The sequence below is a fragment of the Asterias rubens genome, chromosome 4 (genome assembly GCF_902459465.1).
Source record: "Asterias rubens chromosome 4, eAstRub1.3, whole genome shotgun sequence".
Lineage (NCBI taxonomy): Eukaryota > Metazoa > Echinodermata > Asteroidea > Forcipulatida > Asteriidae > Asterias > Asterias rubens.
Genome location: NC_047065.1, coordinates 13,848,303 through 13,873,319, shown reverse-complemented (window position 1 = coordinate 13,873,319; position 25,017 = coordinate 13,848,303). Strand labels below are relative to the sequence as shown.

The 25,017-nt window shown below is 39.0% G+C and overlaps 1 protein-coding gene and 1 long non-coding RNA gene across 2 annotated transcripts in view; both read right to left on the bottom strand.

Annotated features, from left to right (window-relative positions):
• Positions 1-235: 235 nt before the first annotated feature.
• On the bottom strand, positions 236-18,343 carry LOC117288771 (protein FAM210A-like). The gene is made up of 3 exons (XM_033769608.1): positions 18,240-18,343; positions 2,241-2,730; positions 236-1,469 (listed from the first exon to the last, which is right to left on the bottom strand). Exons 1-3 carry the CDS (start codon positions 18,325-18,327, stop codon positions 1,184-1,186), a joined length of 864 nt encoding a protein of 287 aa, XP_033625499.1. The 5' UTR covers positions 18,328-18,343; the 3' UTR covers positions 236-1,183.
• A 1,307-nt stretch (positions 18,344-19,650) lies between these two features.
• LOC117289484 overlaps positions 19,651-25,017 on the bottom strand; it is a 30,241-nt gene continuing 24,874 nt past the window's right edge. The window contains exons 3-4 of the long non-coding RNA XR_004518946.1: positions 22,001-22,167; positions 19,651-20,568 (exon numbers count right to left, since the gene is read on the bottom strand). This is a non-coding gene — a long non-coding RNA (uncharacterized LOC117289484). The remainder of the gene's footprint in view (positions 20,569-22,000; positions 22,168-25,017) is intronic.

The following is a 25,017-nucleotide window of genomic DNA, read 5'->3' as shown; positions in this document are numbered from 1 at the left end:
ATGGTACTTTTCGGATGGAACGAAAAAGCACGTTGAGTGACTCAGCGTGCAATGGTACTTTTATTTGCTATCACGTGACGGACAATCCTCCAATCAAATGGCAAGGATCGGCTTGGGTGTTATATAAAATGTTCTATTCAACGAGGCTGAGCCGAGTTGAATGGAACATTCCAGCTTTCAACGAATGAACATATTTGCACCATTGCACGAATGAAAAACATTCATTATTTGTTTTATATAACATCCAAGTAGATCGTTGTTATTTTGATTGGAGGATATAACTTTACAAAAGTGTAGGCCTACAATTTTTGTGAAAGTACACCCGTTTCTTTTGTGTAGTATGTGCCTTGTAACACTGGTGCGTTACCAAAGACTAGACACGCGCAGTGATGTTTTTACTCAGCTTGCAAAAGTACTTTTCGGATGAAACGAAAAATGCACAGTGAGTGACGTAGCTTGCAATAGTACTTTTATTTGCTACCATGTGACGGACAATCCTCCAATCAAATGGCAAGGATCTGCTTGGGTGTTATATAAAACCAATTATTACACAGAGCTGCCAACATTTACACATTGCAGGGAGATTTCTTACAACAGCCGGACATTTAGAGTTATACACAGAAAACCCAGATTGTCAATGTTTTTCATCAAAACATGGAAAGATTGGTTAGTTTTCATTTCTGCAGAATCCAGAAGAGTTGGAAGCTCTTTAGATGACTTCACTTAAAATGTAGCTGCGTAGAGTGTAGCTGCTATCAATTCCTATCAATTATTATTTTCAAAAATGATTTGGGGTTGAACAAAGAAGAAAAATGACTTCTGCAAGATTTGAACCAACGAACTCCGGATTAGTGTGACGGTACTCTTTACCGACTCATCTATCGAGTCCTATGTTGGCGGTATCCCTATTTTGTTAAAATATTTCTTCGGGGGTGGCAGTCAAAAGCCATGTAACTGACAACTGGTTAACTGTGTAAAATGACGACATAATTTTGTACAAACTTAAAAAACAGCTGGAATGAATGGTAGAAATGTATAAGTTAATGACGTCAAGATTTAAAGTTCATTTAATAAGAACAAGTTGCATGAAGAAAAAAAAAACCATTGATAAACAACCCTTTAATTTTTTATTTTGTTTACAATCCTGATTTTGGTGCAAACTTGTATATAAAAAAAAAAATGCTTACGTCTCGTCTTTTCTAATTTTCTCTTTGACTCCTTGAACCGTTTCCTTAAGTGACTCTCGATACGTCTTCTCCTTGCGAGGAGCGTGTTTGATGTACCCTTTCCGTCTCAGGTAACGTATCGTCATCTCCGTTGAGCCCACGGTGACGGTGTATCGCAGAGGCGTGAAGATCTTGTAAAGGGCATATGCCAACAGGGCGTTGCTTGCCTTGGAGTTGTTGAGTGTCTCAACATGGTGTTCGCTGACCCCGATCTTTAAGAGGAAGGGACCAATGTCTACACCCCTGGAGGAGGAAAGGAAAAGGTGAACTGGAAAAGGTGAGGGTGGTTGTTTAAAGACATTGAGGTGAGGGAGTAACCCTAGGAGGCTTCTTTGGGGAGGCTTATGGGGTGGTTAACTGGGGAGGCTTCTTGGGAGGCTCCTTTATTGGAAGGTTAATTGGGGAGGTTTCTTGGGGTTACTTGGGGAGGCTAAATGTGGAGGCTTCTTTAGGGTTACTTGGGAGGTATCTTTAAGAGGTTAATTGTGGAGGCTTCTTTGTGGTTACTTTGGGAGGTTTCAAGTGGGTTACTTGATGGTTAATTGGCCAGGCTACCTTGGGGAGGTTTAAAGTGAGGAGGCTTCTTTGGGAGGCTTCTAAGAGAGGCTTCCTTTGAAAGGCTTCTTTTGGAGGCTTCCCTTCGACAAGCTTCTTTGGGAAGAAGCTCCTTGGGAGGCTTCCTTGTAAGGCTTCTTTGGGAGGCTTCTTTACGAGGCTTCCTTGGGAGGCTTCTTGGGGAGGCTTCTCGGGGAGGCTTCTAAGAGAGGCTTCTTTGGGAGGCTTCTTTGTGAAGCTTCTTTGGGAAGCTTCTTTGGGAAGCTCCTTGGGGAGGCTTCCTTGGGCGGCTTCTTTGGGAGGCTTCCTTCGGAGGCTTTTTGAAGTTTACTTGGGGAGGCTCTTGGAAAGGCATTTTGAGGTTTCTCGGGGAGGCTTCTTAAACATTGGATCTAAACCCATAGAAATTGTTGGTTTGAGGCACCCATAGATAAAGCACCAATTATCAATAATACTTACATCTTGATCGTGTAGTAGAACGCCCCAAACCAGACCGGAGCGATGAGCCAATGTACAGGTATGATCACATACCCATATGCCTTCATCATCATCTTCATCCGTACCCAATTACTCAACGGTTTCCCCGTCTCGTCGTACAAAGCAACTATCGGCTCGTCATCGTCCTCCTCCTCAACAATCTGACTCTTTGGTCTCTCAGTTCCATCACTCGCTTTGTCCTCATTGCTCGGTGATGTTCTTTGCACGTCCTCTTCACCGTCTCTCTTCTCCGTCTTGGTGGAGGTGCTGTTGTTTCTGGGATGGCCACTGCTGTGGAAGCAGCTGTGACTAAAGTCAAGACTCAAACCACTGCACACCAAGATTGAGCTGCTGTTTGGCAATGTAGTACAAGGTGTTCTGGCTTTGAGTCTCAAGTGTTGATGGGCGGATGTTATTGGTGCGAAGTGATGAATGTTTTGGCTGGACTGGAATACTCTCTGGAGAGGTGATCCTATAAGGAAGAAGAATATATAAAAAAATTAATTATTTTACAATAATGATTTTGCAATCCAGGCCTGGAATTCCATCTCAGAGAGGCCAAGGCCTTTTGCATTCTGCCACTTAGGGCAGTTGCACTGGAAAATCTTAATGTTATATGTAAACCTTTTGAAGGAGGTACCAAGGCCAATACTGGGGGCAACAGAGGACAATGCCTCTGTGTTTATCCAGGCCTGGCAATCACAATATGGCCCGCTTAAAGAAAAAGTGAAATGCCGGTAGAATTTTGTAGAAAGTGCGGTATGTCAAATGGGGTCAGCAAAGCTGCACAAAATATGGTTCCCTCCATGTGGCAAAGGAGACGAGTTGGCCACACAGGTGGAGCTACATGTATAATATACAATGTCATTGCTCAGTTTAAGTATAAATATTTAAACACAGTAGTTAACATGTGTTGATTTCATCAAGTCCTGGTTTTACAACTTATTTTAAAAAGTACTACTCTATATAGCATTGTTAGAGGTAGTGCGATATTGACATTTCCTGTTCTGGCCGCACAAAAAAAAATAGATTTTTCAAACTAATGCTTCTTTGACCATAGACACTGTCTAGGCTTCAAATTACTCCTGTAGGTTAATAAACTCTCTTCTTTCATAATCCTTTTGGAAAAAGACAAAACTTTACCCTGTTTTTTTCACAAATCAACAAGATTCAGAGCATGGCCACGACCGAGTTGGACTAAACCATTTTGTAATAGGGTGTTTACACGGTAGCGTGGGCACACTGGCCGCTAATGATACCCGCCGTTCATACATATCGTGCACACGCACTGCTGTGTAACACCCCTTCTACAGAATGGTTTAGTCTAACTCGGGCGGGGCTTGGCAGTTCGACAAGCGAGTGGGCTGGTGCCCGCGTGTACAGCGCTTGGTGACCAAAAAATAGGGTGTTGAGTATATTGAGAAGTCCACTAATGGAAATTTTCCGGCTAAAAAATGATGATTTTTGAGCAATCCACTGGACCATCCATTACTTCTTGCCTATCTATAACTTGCAATTTATTTCTAAATTAACTGAGAGGGCTGTTTGTGACCAACTTTATAGTCACATGTCAAAACACTCCATGTTTCCGGTTCTCCAATCATCTTACCGGAAGCATCACAGTACTGAGACGGCTCTTATTAAAAGCTTAAAACTGATTTACTGATGAGGATGAATTCCCAACATGTTAACTGTTGATCATGTGTATCCATTCAAGGTACCTTATCAGAGAAGTTTAACATCAACAGTGGTGTTCCTCGGGGATCCTGCTTAGGACCATTTTTATTTATTGTATATGCCTCTAAATTGTTTGACATCGTTGAGCATCATTTGCCTGATGTCCATTGCTATGCCGATGACACTCAGCTGTATCTATCTTTTAGACCCTACGATGACAAATCTTGTCAAGCTGCTGTGACTATAATCGAAGATTGCATTAGGGACATCAGGCAATGGATGATACACGACCGGCTTTTAATTAATGATGCTAAAAGTGAATTTTTGATCATCGAATCAAAGCAGCAATTGAAGAAAATTAATATTTCCAATATAAGGATATGTGAAGCTACTGTTTTTCCTACAACATGTGTTCGTAACTTGGAGTCTCGGTTCGATTCTGAACTTACAATGAACACCCACATCAATAAATCTTGCTCTGCAGCCTTTTTCATCTTTACAACATCAAACACATTAGTCAGTTCCTTACACAAGACTCTCTTTTAAAACTCATTCATGCAATTGTGACCAGTCGTCTTGATTATTGTAATAGCCTTTTGTATGGTCTGCCAAAGTCACAGATAGCTAAACTACAAAGGGTTCAAAACGCAGCTGCCAGAATTGTTTCGAAAACACATCGATTTGATCACATCACACCTATACTTCGTCAATTACATTGGCTGCTTTGCACAGGATTCATTTTAAAATCCTGTTGTTGACATTTAAAGCTCTTCATGGTCTTTCTCCAAAGTACATACAGGATCTTGTTTCCATCCGGCAAGTATCTTCTTATAAACTTAGGTCAGGGAATAATGGTATTTTCTTGGATTATCCTTCTGGTAAAATGTTGAGTGCATTTGGTGATAGGGTTTTTTTTGCTTTGGAATGCGCTACTGCTTCACATACGTAGCTAACAGAAACTCATCTCTTTTAAATGTTCTATAAAAACCTATCTTTTTAATACCGCTTTGTAGCTTTTTTATGTCTTCTTCTGTGGTCACCTTGCCAGTTAGTTTAGAATTTTAGCATAGTTAGCCTTTGAGGCGTCTGTCTCCTGAAAAGGTCAAAACATTACTGATGTCAGCAGAGATAGGCCTATGTAATCAGTAATTACCTTTTATGCGCTAAAGACATTTTATCAGTGCAGATTGGATATATAAGCGAAAGTTTGAGATTTTTAAAGAATTTTGTGAGTTTGTGTTTTTGGCAAAAAATCCAAAAAAATCTGTGATGCCGGCATGGGTCGATTTTTCAGATTTGGGGTGAACAAATTTTTTGTGATTTTATGGCTTTAAATGATACAGAAGATACTACTGAAGACATTTTATCAGTGCGGACTGGGTATATTAGCAAAAGTTTGAGATTTATTAAGAATTTTGTGAGTTTGTGTTTTTGGTCAAAAATCCAAAAAAATCTGTGATGCCGGCATGGGTCGATTTTTCAGATTTTTTGTGATTTTCTGGCTTTAAATGATACAGAAGATACTACTGAAGACATTTTATCAGTGCGGACTGGGTATATAAGCGAAAGTTTGAGATTTATTAAGAATTTTGTGAGTTTGTGTTTTTGGTCAAAAATCCAAAAAAATCTGTGATGCCGGCATGGGTCGACTTTTCAGATTTGGGGTGAAAAAAATTTCAGTGATTTTCCGTTTTCAAATGATACAGAAGATACTACTGAAGACATTTTATCAGTGCGGACTGGGTATATAAGCCAAAGTTTGAGATTTATTAAGAATTTTGTGAGTTTGTATTTTTGGCAAAAAATCCAAAAAAATCTGTGATGCCGGCATGGGTCGATTTTTCAGATTTGGGGTGAAAAAAATTTCGGTGATTTTCTGCTTTTAAATGATACAGAAGATACTACTGAAGACATTTTATCAGTGCGGACTGGGTATATAAGCGAAAGTTTGAGATTTATTAAGAATTTTGTGAGTTTGTGTTTTTGGTCAAAAATCCAAAAAAATCTGTGATGCCGGCATGGGTCGATTTTTCAGATTTGGGGGTGAAAACAATTTTGGTGATTTTCAGCTTTGAAATGATACAGAAGCTACTACTGAAGACATTTTATCAGTGAGGACTGGGTATATAAGCGAAAGTTTGAGATTTATTAAGAATTTTGTGAGTTTGTGTTTTTGGTCAAAAATCCAAAAGAATCTGTGATGCCGGCATGGGTCGATTTTTCAGATTTGGGGTGACAAAAATTTCGGTGATTTTCTGCTTTGAAATGATACAGAAGGTACTACTGAAGACATTTTATCAGTGCGGACTGGGTATATAAGCGAAAGTTTGAGATTTTTAAAGAATTATGTGAGTTTGTGTTTTTGGTCAAAAATCCAAAAAAATCTGTGATGCCGGCATGGGTCGATTTTTCAGATTTGGGGTGAAAACAATTTCGGTGATTTTCTGCTTTTAAATGATACAGAAGCTACTACTGAAGACATTTTATCAGTGCGGACTGGGTATATAAGCGAAAGTTTGAGATTTATTAAGAATTTTGTGAGTTTGTGTTTTTGGTCAAAAATCCAAAAAAATCTGTGATGCCGGCATGGGTCGATTTTTCAGATTTGGGGTGACAAAAATTTCGGTGATTTTCTGCTTTTAAATGATACAGAAGATACTACTGAAGACATTTTATCAGTGCGGACTGGGTATATAAGCGAAAGTTTGAGATTTATTAAGAATTTTGTGAGTTTGTGTTTTTGGTCAAAAATCCAAAAAAATCTGTGATGCCGGCATGGGTCGATTTTTCAGATTTGGGGGTGAAAACAATTTTCGGTGATTTTCAGCTTTGAAATGATACAGAAGCTACTACTGAAGACATTTTATCAGTGCGGACTGGGTATATAAGCGAAAGTTTGAGATTTATTAAGAATTTTGTGAGTTTGTGTTTTTGGTCAAAAATCCAAAAGAATCTGTGATGCCGGCATGGGTCGATTTTTCAGATTTGGGGTGACAAAAATTTCGGTGATTTTCTGCTTTGAAATGATACAGAAGGTACTACTGAAGACATTTTATCAGTGCGGACTGGGTATATAAGCGAAAGTTTGAGATTTATTAAGAATTTTGTGAGTTTGTGTTTTTGGTCAAAAATCCAAAAAAATCTGTGATGCCGGCATGGGTCGATTTTTCAGATTTGGGGTGAAAACAATTTCGGTGATTTTCTGCTTTTAAATGATACAGAAGCTACTACTGAAGACATTTTATCAGTGCGGACTGGGTATATAAGCGAAAGTTTGAGATTTATTAAGAATTTTGTGAGTTTGTGTTTTTGGTCAAAAATCCAAAAAAATCTGTGATGCCGGCATGGGTCGATTTTTCAGATTTGGGGTGACAAAAATTTCGGTGATTTTCTGCTTTAAATGATACAGAAGATACTACTGAAGACATTTTATCAGTGCGGACTGGGTATATAAGCGAAAGTTTGAGATTTATTAAGAATTTTGTGAGTTTGTGTTTTTGGTCAAAAATCCAAAAAATCTGTGATGCCGGCATGGGTCGATTTTTCAGATTTGGGGTGAAAAAATTTTCGGTGATTTTCTGCTTTGAAATGATACAGAAGCTACTACTGAAGACATTTTATCAGTGCGGACTGGGTATATAAGCGAAAGTTTGAGATTTATTAAGAATTTTGTGAGTTTGTGTTTTTGGTCAAAAATCCAAAAAAATCTGTGATGCCGGCATGGGTCGATTTTTCAGATTTTGGGGTGAAAAAATTTCGGTGATTTATGCTTTAAATGATACAGAAGGTACTACTGAAGACATTTTATCAGTGCGGACTGGGTATATAAGCGAAAGTTTGAGATTTATTAAGAATTTTGTGAGTTTGTGTTTTTGGTCAAAAATCCAAAAAAATCTGTGATGCCGGCATGGGTCGATTATTCAGATTCTGGGTGAAAAAAAATTCTGTGAATTTATGCTTTCAAATGATACAGAAGATACTACTGAAGACATTTTATCAGTGCGGACTGGGTATATAAGCGAAAGTTTGAGATTTTTAAAGAATTTGTGAGTTTGTGTTTTTGGTCAAAAATCCAAAAAAATCTGTGATGCCGGCATGGGTCGATTTTTCAGATTTGGGGTGAAAAAATTTTGGTGATTTTCAGCTTTGAAATGATACAGAAGCTACTACTGAAGACATTTTATCAGTGCGGACTGGGTATATAAGCGAAAGTTTGAGATTTATTAAGAATTTTGTGAGTTTGTGTTTTTGGTCAAAAATCCAAAAGAATCTGTGATGCCGGCATGGGTCGATTTTTCAGATTTGGGGTGGAAAAATTTTCGGTGATTTTCTGCTTTTAAATGATACAGAAGATACTACTGAAGACATTTTATCAGTGCGGACTGGGTATATAAGCGAAAGTTTGAGATTTATTAAGAATTTTGTGAGTTTGTGTTTTTGGTCAAAAATCCAAAAAAATCTGTGATGCCGGCATGGGTCGATTTTTCAGATTTGGGCTGAAAAAGATTTTGGTGATTTTCTGCTTTTAAATGATACAGAAGATACTACTGAAGACATTTCATCAGTGCGGACTGGGTATATAAGCGAAAGTTTGAGATTTATTAAGAATTTTGTGAGTTTGTGTTTTTGCCAAAAATCCAAAAAAATCTGTGATGCCGGCATGGGTCGATTTTTCAGATTTGGGGTGAAAAAATTTCGGTGATTTTCTGCTTTTAAATGATACAGAAGATACTACTGAAGACATTTTATCAGTGCGGACTGGGTATATAAGCGAAAGTTTGAGATTTATTAAGAATTTTGTGAGTTTGTGTTTTTGGTCAAAAATCCAAAAGAATCTGTGATGCCGGCATGGGTCGATTTTTCAGATTTGGGGTGAAAAAAATTTCGGTGATTTTCTGCTTTTAAATGATACAGAAGATACTACTGAAGACATTTTATCAGTGCGGACTGGGTATATAAGCGAAAGTTTGAGATTTATTAAGAATTTTGTGAGTTTGTGTTTTTGGTCAAAAATCCAAAAAAATCTGTGATGCCGGCATGGGTCGATTTTTCAGATTTGGGGTGAAAAAAATTTCGGTGATTTTCTGCTTTGAAATGATACAGAAGATACTACTGAAGACATTTTATCAGTGCGGACTGGGTATATAAGCGAAAGTTTGAGATTTATTAAGAATTTTGTGAGTTTGTGTTTTTGGTCAAAAATCCAAAAGAATCTGTGATGCCGGCATGGGTCGATTTTTCAGATTTGGGGTGACAAAAATTTCTGTGATTTTCTGCTTTGAAATGATACAGAAGGTACTACTGAAGACATTTTATCAGTGCGGACTGGGTATATAAGCGAAAGTTTGAGATTTATTAAGAATTTTGTGAGTTTGTGTTTTTGGTCAAAAATCCAAAAAAATCTGTGATGCCGGCATGGGTCGATTTTTCAGATTTGGGGTGAAAAAATTTCGGTGATTTTCTGCTTTTAAATGATACAGAAGCTACTACTGAAGACATTTTATCAGTGCGGACTGGGTATATAAGCGAAAGTTTGAGATTTATTAAGAATTTTGTGAGTTTGTGTTTTTGGTCAAAAATCCAAAAAAATCTGTGATGCCGGCATGGGTCGATTTTTCAGATTTGGGGTGACAAAAATTTCGGTGATTTTCTGCTTTTAAATGATACAGAAGGTACTACTGAAGACATTTTATCAGTGCGGACTGGCTATATATGCGAAAGTTTGAGATTTATTAAGAATTTTGTGAGTTTGTGTTTTTGGTCAAAAATCCAAAAAAATCTGTGATGCCGGCATGGGTCGATTATTCAGATTCTGGGGTGAAAAAAATTCTGTGAATTTATGCTTTCAAATGATACAGAAGATACTACTGAAGACATTTTATCAGTGCGGACTGGGTATATAAGCGAAAGTTTGAGATTTATTAAGAATTTTGTGAGTTTGTGTTTTTGGTCAAAAATCCAAAAAAATCTGTGATGCCGGCATGGGTCGATTTTTCAGATTTGGGGTGGAAAAATTTTCGGTGATTTTCAGCTTTGAAATGATACAGAAGCTACTACTGAAGACATTTTATCAGTGCGGACTGGGTATATAAGCGAAAGTTTGAGATTTATTAAGAATTTTGTGAGTTTGTGTTTTTGGTCAAAAATCCAAAAGAATCTGTGATGCCGGCATGGGTCGATTTTTCAGATTTGGGGTGAAAAAAATTTCGGTGATTTTCTGCTTTTAAATGATACAGAAGGTACTACTGAAGACATTTTATCAGTGCGGACTGGGTATATAAGCGAAAGTTTGAGATTTATTAAGAATTTTGTGAGTTTGTGTTTTTGGTCAAAAATCCAAAAAAATCTGTGATGCCGACATGGGTCGATTTTTCAGATTCTGGGTGAAAAAAACTTCTGTGAATTTATGCTTTCGAATGATACAGAAGATACTACTGAAGACATTTTATCAGTGCGGACTGGGTATATAAGCGAAAGTTTGAGATTTTTAAAGAATTATGTGAGTTTGTGTTTTTGGTCAAAAATCCAAAAAAATCTGTGATGCCGGCATGGGTCGATTTTTCAGATTTGGGGTGAAAAAAATTTCGGTGATTTTCTGCTTTTAAATGATACAGAAGATACTACTGAAGACATTTTATCAGTGCGGACTGGGTATATAAGCGAAAGTTTGAGATTTATAAAGAATTTTGTGAGTTTGTGTTTTTGGCAAAAAATCCAAAAGAATCTGTGATGCCGGCATGGGTTGATTTTTCAGATTTGGGGTGAAAAAAATTTCGGTGATTTTCTGCTTTTAAATGATACAGAAGGTACTACTGAAGACATTTTATCAGTGCGGACTGGGTATATAAGCGAAAGTTTGAGATTTATTAAGAATTTTGTGAGTTTGTGTTTTTGGTCAAAAATCCAAAAAAATCTGTGATGCCGACATGGGTCGATTTTTCAGATTCTGGGTGAAAAAAACTTCTGTGAATTTATGCTTTCGAATGATACAGAAGATACTACTGAAGACATTTTATCAGTGCGGACTGGGTATATAAGCGAAAGTTTGAGATTTTTAAAGAATTATGTGAGTTTGTGTTTTTGGTCAAAAATCCAAAAAAATCTGTGATGCCGGCATGGGTCGATTTTTCAGATTTGGGGTGAAAACAATTTCGGTGATTTTCTGCTTTTAAATGATACAGAAGATACTACTGAAGACATTTTATCAGTGCGGACTGGGTATATAAGCGAAAGTTTGAGATTTATAAAGAATTTTGTGAGTTTGTGTTTTTGGCAAAAAATCCAAAAAAATCTGTGATGCCGGCATGGGTCGATTTTTCAGATTTGGGGTAGAAAAATTTTCGGTGATTTTCTGCTTTGAAATGATACAAAAGATACTACTGAAGACATTTTATCAGTGAGGACTGGGTATATAAGCGAAAGTTTGAGATTTATTAAGAATTTTGTGAGTTTGTGTTTTTGGTCAAAAATCCAAAAAAACCTGTGATGCCGGCACGGGTCGATTTTTCAGATTTGGGGGTGAAAAAAGTTTCGGTGATTTTCTGCTTTTAAATGATACAGAAGCTACTAATGAAGACATTTTATCAGTGCGGACTGGGTATATAAGCGAAAGTTTGAGATTTATTAAGAATTTTGTGAGTTTGTGTTTTTGGTCAAAAATCCAAAAGAATCTGTGATGCCGGCATGGGTTGATTTTTCAGATTTGGGGTGACAAAAATTTCGGTGATTTTCTGCTTTGAAATGATACAGAAGGTACTACTGAAGACATTTTATCAGTGCGGACTGGCTATATATGCGAAAGTTTGAGATTTATTAAGAATTTTGTGAGTTTGTGTTTTTGGCAAAAAATCCAAAAAAATCTGTGATGCCGTCATGGGTCGATTTTTCAGATTTGGGGGTGAAAAAATTTTCGGTGATTTTCTGCTTTGAAATGATACAGAAGCTACTACTGAAGACAGTGCGGATTGGGTATATAAGCGAAAGTTTGAGATTTATTAAGAATTTTGTGACTTTGTGTTTTTGGTCTAAAATCCAAAAAAATCTGTGATGCCGGCATGGGTCGATTATTCAGATTCTGGGTGAACAAAAATTCTGTGAATTTATGCTTTCAAATGATACAGAAGATACTACTGAAGACATTTTATCAGTGCGGACTGGGTATATAAGCGAAAGTTTGAGATTTTTAAAGAATTTTGTGAGTTTGTGTTTTTGGTCAAAAATCCAAAAAAATCTGTGATGCCGGCATGGGTCGATTTTTCAGATTTGGGGTGGAAAAATTTTCGGTGATTTTCAGCTTTGAAATGATACAGAAGCTACTACTAAAGACATTTTATCAGTGCGGACTAGGTATATAAGCGAAAGTTTGAGATTTATTAAGAATTTTGTGAGTTTGTGTTTTTGGTCAAAAATCCAAAAGAATCTGTGATGCCGGCATGGGTCGATTTTTCAGATTTGGGGTGACAAAAATTTTGGTGATTTTCTGCTTTTAAATGATACAGAAGGTACTACTGAAGACATTTTATCAGTGCGGACTAGGTATATAAGCGAAAGTTTGAGATTTATTAAGAATTTTGTGAGTTTGTGTTTTTGGTCAAAAATCCAAAAGAATCTGTGATGCCGACATGGGTCGATTATTCAGATTCTGGGTGAAAAAAACTTCAGTGAATTTATGCTTTCGAATGATACAGAAGATACTACTGAAGACATTTTATCAGTGCGGACTGGGTATATAAGCGAAAGTTTGAGATTTTTAAAGAATTATGTGAGTTTGTGTTTTTGGTCAAATATCCAAAAGAATCTGTGATGCCGGCATGGGTCGATTTTTCAGATTTGGGGTGAAAAAAATTTCGGTGATTTTCTGCTTTTAAATGATACAGAAGATACTACTGAAGACATTTTATCAGTGAGGACTGGGTATATAAGCGAAAGTTTGAGATTTATAAAGAATTTTGTGAGTTTGTGTTTTTGGCCAAAAATCCCCAAAAATCTGTGATGCCGGCATGGGGTGATTTTTCAGATTTGGGGTGAACAAATGTTTTGTGATTTTATGGCGTTAAATGATACAGGAGATACTACTGAAGACATTTCATCAGTGCGGATTGGGTATATAAGCGAAAGTTTGAGATTTATTAAGAATTTTGTGAGTTTGTGTTTTTGGTCAAAAATCCAAAAAAATCTGTGATGCCGGCATGGGTAGATTTTTCAGATTTGGGGTGGAAAAATTTTCGGTGATTTTCGGCTTTGAAATGATACAGAAGATACTACTGAAGACATTTTATCAGTGAGGACTGGGTATATAAGCGAAAGTTTGAGATTTATTAAGAATTTTGTGAGTTTGTGTTTTTGGCAAAAAATCCCAAAAAATCTGTGATGCCGGCATGGGTTGATTTTTCAGATTTGGGGTGAACAAATTTTTTGTGATTTTATGGTTTTAAATGATACAGAAGATAATACTGAATTCATTTCATCAGTGCGGACTGGGTATATTAGAAAAAGTTTGAGATTTATTAAGAATCTTGTGAGTTTGTGTTTTTGGTCAAAAATCCCAAAAAATCTGTAATGCCGGCATGGGTCGATTTTTCAGAAAAAACTTTCGGTGATTTTCTGCTTTTAAATGATACAGAAGATACTACTGAAGACCTTTATCAGTGTGGACTGGGTATATAAGCGAAAGTTTGAGATTTGTTTAAAGAATTTTGTGAGTTTGTGTTTTTGGTCAAAAATCTGTGATGCTGGCATGGGTCGATTTTTCAGATTTGGGGAAAAAAAAATTTCGTAGACTTTCTGCTTTGTGTATTTGGTCAAAAATCCCCAAAAATCTGTGATGCCGGTGTGGCGGTTTCAACTTTCCGCTGTGTTCAGTTTTCCGAATGACCAAATACGGTAGCATTACGTCATGTGATGCCTGCGCACAGCAAGCGAAAGTAGTCCATTTTTAGTGCTGTATTGAGTCATCCGTTACCCTCCGGTAGCTGTTATGGCGACGTCAACGAGTCGAGTACAACTAGCGGCAAACGCGTGGATCGTATGAGTTGTTTTTTATGCAAGCAGAGTGTGACCTGCCTAAAGTTGTACCCATGAATACATTATGTGACTACACAGAAAAGAATCGTAATATAAACAATGTGGGGTCACTGCTGAGAGAACAACAGTACTCGCCAGGGTACTCGCGGCGGTATCTGACAGGTCACCCGGAAAACTGAACACGCCGAAAAGCTTAAATGGTTCGAACAACGTGCTGATATGCCCGACTACGTCATCCGGAAAACTGAACACGCCGAAAAGCTAAAATGGTTCGAACAACGTGCTGATATGCCCGACTACGTTATCCGGAAAACTGAACACGGCGAAAGACTGAAACCGCCACACCGGCATGGGTCGATTTTTCAGATTTGGGGAGAAAAAAATTTCGGTGACTTTTCAAATGATACAGATGATACTACTGAAGACATTTTATCAGTGCGGACTGGGTAAATTAGCGAAAGTTTGGGATTTTTAAAGAATTTTGTGAGTTTGTGTTTTTGGTCGAAAATAAAAAAATTTGTGATGCAGGCAGGAAGTGCAGACAGACTGGAACACATCACAGGACAGTTTCCACATAATATTTGTTTTGTTAATTGCCATTGTGAAGGGATTGCTTCGCTGGCGAGCGATGTCACTCACTGCCTGCTTCTGGGACAAAAAGGGTCCTAGGAGGGGGCAGTGTAGCGGCGGTGCCGATCGACCGGTAAGGGGCGCCAGCACAACTCCCCTTCGGAGCACCGCTGGTGGCCCAGACAAGCCGATCGTGTCTGCACGATGGAGAGGGCGCTCTCTGGCTTAGGTTTCTGCTTCGTGTAATTTCATGACTTGTTGGAATAAGTTTGTGGAAGCTACTGGACTACAGTTACAGCCTAATTTGTGCCTGGTGTGATGTTTTACCTGAAACAAATTGTGGCTCATATTCTACATAAAGGTGACTATAATACTCCATATTGTTATAGTACAGCAGCCTGCTCGCTGGGGTGTGTAGGGAATACAATTGACTGTGAACAATAGACATCTTCACTAACAATGAAACTGGTCAAGCTTGCCCTGTTTGTCTCTATTGTTCTGCTGAGCAAAGGAGCTAGCCTTACTCAGAATCATGAATCTTGTAGACAGACTAGCCAGCACCATTCTGTAAGAAAATACTATGGCACTCGCATTCTGTACTATTCGAACTCCAACGCCACCTTTCAACTATTGTTTAATCGGAGTCGAGTGTTGCCACGGCCAGGATTGACGTTGTGAAGTGTAAGACTGTCATATATGTGATGCGTCTATTCTGCTGAGTAGAAATCTTTTTTGGTGAACCATCCTGGAAACCAGTTGGTCCAGGACTCGGGCTGACTGTTTCATAACCGTCAAGCGCCCTTTGTGATGTCACAGTCATAGCGCGAGCGAGCTAGCAGTATTTTGGCGCGTACACAGTGGAAGCAAAGAACAATGCACGGGATCATTACGGGGATCACAGTGGAGGCACAATGGATGTGTGGGTTTATTAGAGCACGTGGGACAGGCTGGGAGAGGGTGGGTAGGGGCACACAGTGGTACGTCTTTGGAACGGGGGATGGGGGCCGGGGGACGGGGGCCGGGGGACGGGGAACGGTAAAAACAAAAATGACGGATAAAATTAACAGGGCTGGGTAGGGACATGAAAAAATGAAAAAGGACTATGAAGATATAAGATATGGGAAAGGAAACTATTAAACCGAACTGGAGAAAATCAAACCATACGAACGGCTGGGATAGAGCCACAGTAAAAGCGGGACCCGTGCAATACTGGAAAACATTAGAACGAGATATTAACGAGACTGGGAAAGAACCACTATAGTGGGACCTGCGCGAAACTGGGAAACATGAGTTATGGCCAAACAGTGGAAAGCAACAAACAATCCCAACATATGGGATAGCGGGGACAGGAGGCAAGGAGGCGCGGGATTACGGGGCTGGGGATATAATAAGGGAAAAACTGGACTTGAAAACGATACAGGACAGGAAAATAGTAAATTGAATGGGAACAAAATAAGCGAAACGGTAATGAGCGGGACTGAGAAGAACCACTAGCGGGACCCGCGCGGAACTAGAAAACATAGATGGGACCGACAAATAAAAAGAAGTGGGAAAAAAGACGGGCAAGTGTACGGTTTCTAATTTCAGGGGACGGGGGAATGGCAAATAATAGGCCTACGGGAAAGGTGAAAAAATAGTAATAAACTGAACCTAGAAAAAAAATACTTAACGGGAAATAAACGGGACTGGTAAAGAACCACTTGCGGGTCCACCACTCGCGGGTCCACGCTGCGAAACTAGAAAATATCGTATGGGGAGATCAACAAATAATGAGAAACGGAAAACAATTGGGCAAGTGTATACGATTTAACAAAAGCACGGTGAATGTGTTGTACCCCCTCCCCCTGTACACAATGCTACATTTGCTGCATTTTTATTTATACACAAAGATTTCTAGCGGGGTTGCGCGCAAAGCGCGGCATCCCGCTAGTAAAGGATAAAAGGCCTTACTCTCACATGACTCAGCGCAACCTTCATTGTGCTTGGCATGTTCCCAGCTTTTTACACACAGGGCATAATTTCAAGCATTAAGTTGTTGTTTTGCCTGTCCTGCATAGTGCAGAGTTCCAAACTCATTGCTGTGTTTCTGGGTCATGCTGTCTTACATAAGGTAGCAAATCAATGTATAACAGTGTTTTTGTTTTAAAGGCAGTGGATACTATTGGTAATTACTCAAAACAATTACCATCATAAAACCTTTCTTGATTACAAGTAATGGGGAGAGGTTGATGGTATAAAACATTGTGAGAAACAGCTCCCTCTGAAGTGACAAAGTTTTTGAGAAAGAAGTAATTTTCCACGAATTTGATTTTGAGACCTCAATTTACGAATTTGAGGTCTCGAAATCAAGCATCAGAAAGCACACAACTTCGTGTGACAAGGGTGTTTTTTCTTTCATATTATCTCGCAAATTCGACGACCGATTGAGCTCAAATTTTCACAGGTTTGTTTATTTCAATGCATATGTTGACACCAACTGTGAAGACTAGTCTTCAACAATTACCAATAGTGTCCACTGTCTTTAACTAATCAAAGCGCCAGCAGTTTTGTTTTGGCGGGCTTGTTAATTTACACATCAAACCGCACAAATTATCTACACACGTTTATCCTAGAATAAAAAAACACTTGATTCGTGCTTTGCGTACAAAAACATATGGACACGCGTCTGGGAACCAGACGTCTGACTCCTAGACGTGTGTCCATATTACTCCTAGAACTATTTCGGTTTCGTCCGGCTATCGTCTCCCGTAACCTGATAGGTTTATATCTCTCACGCGTTAAACGATCATGGTTCAATCATTGTTCAATGAATTTTGGAATCAGAAATCTCTCTTTATTTTAATTTTAATCTCGCCAAAATTAGGCTCTATGTGTCCTTTGATATCTCAATGTCCGAGGGGGAGTCCACACAACCCACTCCGCAATCTCAAACAACGTTAAAAGTATCAAATTCTTACCGTAATTCAGTCCCCAAATACTCCGTGTTACCACTACACTACAAATGCTGATTGTCCCCGCACTCTGCCGGACACCGCGAAGTCACGACACGTGACGAGCATGTGCATTATTTTTTTTCCATGACAAACGTGGAGAATTTTTGCACACGTTCGTCCGTCCTAGAATTAAAAAAAACACTAGATCCGTGCTTTGTGTACAAAATATATGGACACACGTCTGGTTCCCAGACGTGTGTCCATATGTTTTTGTACGCAAAGCACGGATCGAGTGTTTTTTATTCTATTAAAGATAATATGCGCACGCTCGTTACGTGCCGTGACTTCGCGATGCGTTCGAGGACAAAAAAATAAGCATTTGTAGTGTAGTGGTAACACGGAGTATTTGGGGACTGAATTACGGTAATAATTTATAACTTTTAAAATTTTTTGAGATTGCGGAGTGGGTTCTCGGGTCGCCCCCTCGGACATTGAGATATCAAAGGACACATAGAGCCTAATTTTGGCGAGATTAAAACAAAAATAAAGAGAGATTTCTGATTCCAAAATTCATTGAACAATGATTGAACCATGATGATCGTTTAACGCGTGAGAGATATAAACCTATGAGGTTACGGGAGACGATAGCCGGACGAAACCGAAATAGTTCTAGGACTAGGAGTAACCAACAGATCATTACAAATGAAAAGTTATTCTCATTTCATGTTTAGCCGTCAGATCTTATAGACAACATAGCCAACCACATATCCAAACTAACCTTTTACAGCAGAGCAGCTATCCTTCAAAATCTTTAATTCTGGTACGACAGCTCTCTGCAGTTTGCAGTAGCTCCGAAACATCGCCATGCTTGTTGTCTGTGCAGAAAGCATGCATCGATTTGCACGTACATGTAAGCCACAAAATGTAAATAGTGAGAACATACTTAGACGCCTCCAACGTTCAAAGTAGTTATTTAAATTTTGCCCCTCTTAGGTTACCAGACTAGTGATGTGCTAGTCTCCGCTCGTGATGATCTCTCGTCGTGTCGATGTCGGGGCGAATTTCATAGCAATAATTTGCTTAGCATGAAATTTTGGCCTCGACAAAAACAGAATTACCAACCAAATTTCCACGTGGTTTTGAGGATAAATAAACAACAGCTGAATACAAGTAACAAGCAATATGCAACAAATGGAAATATGGTTGGTAATTCTGTTTTTATCAAGGAAGAAATTTCATGCTAAGCAAATTTGTGTGCTTAGCAGCGCTATGAAATTGGGCCCTGGAGTGACTTGCAGTGCTGGTGTGTCAGATGGAGTGTTGGTCATCTCAACCAATGGTTGACTGTAGTTGACTATTATCGACTAAAGTGCCTCACTCAAACTTGCCCAAAGTCGCCCCCTAACCGGCTCGCCCTGGTCGTTACAAAGTCGCCCCTGATATGTCACCCCCTGACAAAGTCGGCCACAGACAATGTCGCCCCCCTAGCAAATTCGCCCCCAGAAAATTATTAAGGATTCTTTATGATAATGGCTTAAGTATTGTACTGGAAATAATATAAAGTAAAGTCTGCTTGAGGAAAAACATCATCAATAATAATAAACTCCATGCACAAAGTTCAAATTTTAGGTCAATGATTTTATTAACGTCGCTAAACTAACCAAACAAATATTTAATCTTTTTGTTTTTTTAAACCAATAATATTAATAGGCTAAATAGCAATAACTGAATTACAGATGTAACATTTAAAAAAAATCGTAAGACTAACTGTTTCTATAGTGGATACTTGGTGGAAAGCTTAATAATGAGTTGTTAAGTGCAAAACTAAAATATCAATGAGAATGTTTTTTGGACATTTACTCAGAAATTAATAATCACCGTTTAAAAAAGACATCTTTCTAAAGCATAATTTATGTGAACTAAAATGGAAAAAAATGTTAGAAAATGAACTTTCCTTTGCAGTTTGTGCAAGAAAATTTCTACTATTTTATAGGGTAATTTTAAATATAATGATAGGCCAAACATATTTTTATGGTTCTTAATTTTTATGAAATATTTCTTAAGTATTGCTTAACTCGGCTTCGCCTCGGGTTCCATTTCCCCCCTCGGGTGTACAAAACGCCATGGACCCCATCACAGCTTGCAACAATTGTATAATGTATCCAATTCAATTAGAAGGTCAGGCTCAGTACACAAAATCAAAATTTGCCTTTTTAAAAATTCATCACATCTCGATTTTCAACAATATTATTATTAAAACCTTTAAGAAACACATTGCTTTTATATTTGGCTTTTTAGACTGTGAAGTGTTTGTGGATATGAATCTGGTTGGGAAACCTGTTTTAAAATTATCATTCATATCAAACATTTCCAACGTCATCCATTTCATAGCAAGCACAATCAATGATTTCATTTATTTCATCAAGTACATTTTTTAGAGATACATATTGCTTTTGGGCGTTTTGGGCTATGAAAAAGTTTGTTATGACATGATACAGGTTGGACAGAAAAGCATTTAAAACTAGTGGATAATTAAACTAATGTACTTTAAAACTGTGAGGTTATGTACTTTAAAACTGTGAGGTTCTCCAAATACTTTGTGAACTATGATGGTCTGCCATTTTGGGGAGTCAAACTACTGCATCAACCAAATGGCAGATCATGTTAGTTCAAGACGGCCAAGGAAAACCAAACAGTTTCCAGGTGTATTTGTGCGGATCATTATTTTCTAAATTTTAAACATCTTTGGATGACAGTCATTGAAGAGCGGCATAGGGTGGTGATGGGCCTCCAGTGATACATGTAGATGTTCATCCATGACTGAACAGAGATTTCTGGCTTACGTTTCATGGTTTCACATCACCAACCATGGTGGAAATGACTGGAAGTGGCTGTCGTAAAAATCTTGATGTAAAATGATAACCAATGCTTTGCAGCATTTAGCATCATCTTGTTTGCAGTGGCTTGGTGAATGTCCTTGATGCATGCATTGAGTTTCATTAGTACAGTGTTGTGGTCTGGCATAAACATGTGTCCGTGGTCGCCTCATGCTCACATTGTAATGGGGACGCATTCCTGGAGTCACCCTTGTCATGTCTCTTTTAGACCTGTAAAGAAAACAATTTCGGGTTGAAAAACAAAATTGACTAGAGTGGGACTCGAACCAACCACCTCCAGATTAACCTGTAGACATTTCTACCAACTGTGTCATATGATCCCTGGCTACACGACAGTTTAAAACGATGTATGTACAAAATAGGGACACCGACATAGGTCTAGATAGCTCAGTTGGTATAGAGTGCTGTCACATTACGTTGCCTTGGATACAATGAATACAATGATCCACACATATTTGCGTCGAAATTGCATGGTTCTCCTTTCACTTTGCGAACTAACACGGACGGCCATTTATGGGAGTCCAAAATTTGACTCCCATAAATGGCCGACCGTGTTTTTCGACGAGGTATGAGGAAACTACCCAAGTTCGAGGCAAATATGTGTGGATCGTTGTACTCTACTTTTAAAATATCTTTCTATTCAATGCGTTTTATAGCAAACAGTTGCAACACTTTTCAAAAACCAGCTCGACCGATCCAAGGCAACGTGCTCCTTTAATCCATTTATTCAAAACAGTTATGTTTTAAGTACATGGGTGTCAAATTGCCTGTGTTTCATGCTTTTACATGATGACCTAAAACTGTATGCAATTAGCATTCCGCAAGATCGAATAACATTGAGAGGGGACCAGTAGCTCTATCTTGATGCATCTTTTTACAGTACGCTCTGTATAGTCTTCACCATAAGATGAACAATCACAGGATTAATGTAAATATAGGATATTTCAAAGTTACACTTCAAGGGGTGCGTTTTGGCGACAGTAACCAATAAAAGTTTTGATTATTGGCCTGTGATTAACTGTTGGCTGATTCAACCAAAAATATTATTCGTTACAACTGCCAAATCGCACCGCTGGGGTTATGATCACACCATACATTCTGGTAAAGAAAAATGTGCACAGTGAAATCTTTCAATTGGTGACAATGAAATACCCTGAATATATTCATGCATACCTGTACAGACATTGTTGGTTGGCACACACCATAAAGTTGGGCACTAGGCAGTCGCAGAAACTTGGCCATAACATGCCACAACAAAATCATTCAAATGAAAACTGTTTCAACTCTGGAAGCAAATCTCAAATACAGGAGTTTGGTAAAAGCTTTTTGTTAGCGGGACTGGGCCCAATTTCATGGCTCTGCTTACTGCAGAATTCTGTGCTTCAATCACGATTCCCTGCTTATGAGCAAGCACCGAGTTTCTGCGCTAGCCTTAAGTGTAGAATGCCTAGTAACAGGGAGTATGCACGCACAGAAGCCAAAATTCACCGCTAACCCGTGAAATACGCTTGTTGTCAGAACAGAATTCCCTGCTTCCGTAACCTAAATTTTGTGCTTATAGTAAGCAGAGCCATATAATTGGGTCCTGTCTTTAGCTAATTTATTTAAAGATAGAATAACAACAAACTTGACTGCAACTTACCATGTGTGTATTGCAGGATGATGGCCAATATTTCACTACAGTAAAGCTTCTATGGCACTTTATGTACTCGAGTCTCTTCAGCAGCCATTTCAGGAGAGGCCTTGCAGGTGGGCTGCCTCCCCACACATCTTCCCGCACATCTCAGAGTGTCATCTTCTCAAGGATTCCTACAAGTAAAAAAAAGAATATTGGGATTGAGCAAAGAAAAAAATGCCCAGTCTGTTTACCTTGAGGTTTATTATTTGATAAGTGAAATAAGTAAAGATAACAACACATGATAAAACAACTTATTGACCCAAACCACCTGATGTTTAATAATATCTGTAGTAATAACTAGTTCTTATATAGAGCACATTTCACAATAACCCTCTCAAGGCGCTTTACATTATTGCATTGGTCATTTGGCCATAACATTCTTTTAATCTGTCTCAGCTCCCTTGGGGGTATACAACCTGGGCAACCCTATGCTCTAAGGGCTTTTCATACACAGTATCAACCTCTACCCTAGCTGGTACCCACTTATAGTGTTCCGACCAGAATTCGATACACACTCCGATGACCTAACCACCAGAACTTAAATTTGATGATCAGGAAAATCTTTTTTGTGCCATGTTGCGCCATTTTGGGAGTGTACAATGAATTTCTCCATGATTGTCCAGTTAGTGCACATATTAGGTGGCACTCAATTCATTAAAAAGATTTTTAAATGCCTACCATAAAATTCATATGCAATTTGACTCGCATAATGGCAAATGCTGCAATCAGCAGCCTTAAACGACAATGATGCAGTGGGTCAAATACTTATTTTATTGCTGGGACTCGGAAGTTAGTGTGTTCCATTAGTTGCTGGAGTTTATTCACAAATCCGACTAACGGAACTTACAAGGTAAAGCAGAATAAAAAACATCTTTAGACCAATATGAATAGTTACCTAAACCCTACAATGAATTTTTTCAAAACCTTAAATACCACAAAGAAAAACACAGTAAAAGCCTAAACAAAGTAAACAAAACAATTTAGTGAGGCATTTCTGTGGTTGACAGGGCCACCAAAGAGTGAGACATTTCTGTGGTTGACAGGCCAACCAAAGAATAAGACATTTCTACGGTTGACAGCTACAACCAAAGAGTGATACATTTGTATGGTTGATAGGGCAACCAAAGAGTGAGACATTTGTATGGTTGATAGGGCAACCAAAGAGTGAGACATTTCTGTGGTTGATGACGCAACCAAAGAGTGAGACATTTCTGTGGTTAACAGGGCAACCAAAGAGTGAGACATTCCCGTGGTTGACAGCACAACCGAACAGATGAAAATTTTGGTGGTTGACATGGCAACCAAAGAGCAATACATTCATGTGGTTGACGGCGCAACCAAAGAGCAAAACATTTACGTGGATGACGGCGCAACCAAAGAGCGAGACATTTCTGTGGTTGACATTTCTGTGGTTGACAAGGCAACCAAAGAGCAAACATTTACATGGTTGACGGCGCAACGAGAGAGCGAGACATTTCTCTGGTTGATGACGCAACCAAAGAGCGAGACATTTCTGTGGTTGATGCTGCAACCAAAGATTGAGACATTTCTGTTGTTGATGACGCAACCAAAGAGCGAGACATTTCTGTGGTTGATGATGCAACCAAAGATTGAGACATTTCTGTGGTTGATGACGCAACCAAAGAGCAAGACATTTCTCTGGTTGATAGGGCAAACAAAGAGCGAGACATTTCTGTGGTTGATGCTGCAACCAAAGAGACAGAAATTTCTGTGGTTGATGACGCAACCAAAGAGTGAGACATTTCTCTGGTTGATGACGCAACCAAAGAGTGAGACATTTCTCTGGTTGATGACGCAACCAAAGAGCGAGACATTTCTCTGGTTGATGACGCAACCAAAGAGTGAGACATTTCTCTGGTTGATGACGCAACCAAAGAGTGAGACATTTCTCTGGTTGATGACGCAACCAAAGAGCAAGACATTTCTGTGGTTGATAGGGCAAACAAAGAGCGAGACATTTCTGTGGTTGATGCTGCAACCAAAGATTGAGACATTTCTGTTGTTGATGACGCAACCAAAGAGCGAGACATTTCTGTGGTTGATGATGCAACCAAAGATTGAGACATTTCTCTGGTTGACAGGGCAACCAAAGAGCAAGACATTTCTGTGGTTGTCGGCGCACCCAAAGAGACAGAAATTTCTGTGGTTGAGGGCGCAACCAAAGAGATAGAAATTTCCGTTGTTGAGGGCGCAACCAAAGAGCGATACATTTCTATGGTTGACCACGTAACCAAAGAGTGAGATAATTCTGTGGTTGTGGGGCAACCACAGAGCGAGACATTTCTGTGGTTGTGAGGCAACCAACGAGCGAGACATTGTTTCCGTGGTTGACATGGCAACCAAAGAGTGACACATTTTTGTGGCTAACCGCACAACTCAAGATATAGAAACTTCTGTGGTTGACTACACAAGCAAAGAGAAAGACATTTCAGTGGATGACAGGGCAACCAAAGAATAAGACATTTCTTCTGGCACAACCATTTTAGTGACAAGGCAACCAAATAGCGAAGCATTTCTGTGGTTGACAGGGCCACCAAAGAGCGATACGCTTCTGTGGTTGACAGCCCAACCAAAGAGTGAGACATGTCTGTGGTTGGCAGGGCCACCAAAGAGTGACACATGTCTGTGGTTGACAGGCCAACCAAAGAATAAGACATTTCTGTGGTTGACGGGGACAACCAAAGAGTGAGACATTTGTATGGTTGACAGGGCAACCAAAGAGTGAGACATTTCTGTGGTTGACAGGGCAACCAAAGAGTGAGACATTTCTGTGGTAGTCAGCGCAACCAAAGAGATAGAAGTTTCTGGGGTTGACATGACAACCAAAGAGATAGAAGTTTCTGGGGTTGACATGACAACCAAAGAGCAATACATTTCTGTGGTTGCGGCACAACTTAAGAGATAGACATTTCTGTGATTGACAGCCCAACCAAAGAGTGACACATGTCTGTGGTTGACAG

Excerpts from the sequence above, each read along its gene's own strand:
- LOC117288771 (XM_033769608.1), bottom strand. The coding sequence starts at position 18,327 with ATGGCGATGTTTCGGAGCTACTGCAAACTGCAGAGAGCTGTCGTACCA. Across the intron at positions 2,731-18,239 it reads TAGCTGCTCTGCTGTAAAAG|GATCACCTCTCCAGAGAGTA; the intron begins GTTAGTTTGGAT and ends TCTTCCTTATAG. Across the intron at positions 1,470-2,240 it reads TTCTACTACACGATCAAGAT|GGGTGTAGACATTGGTCCCT; the intron begins GTAAGTATTATT and ends TTCCTCCTCCAG.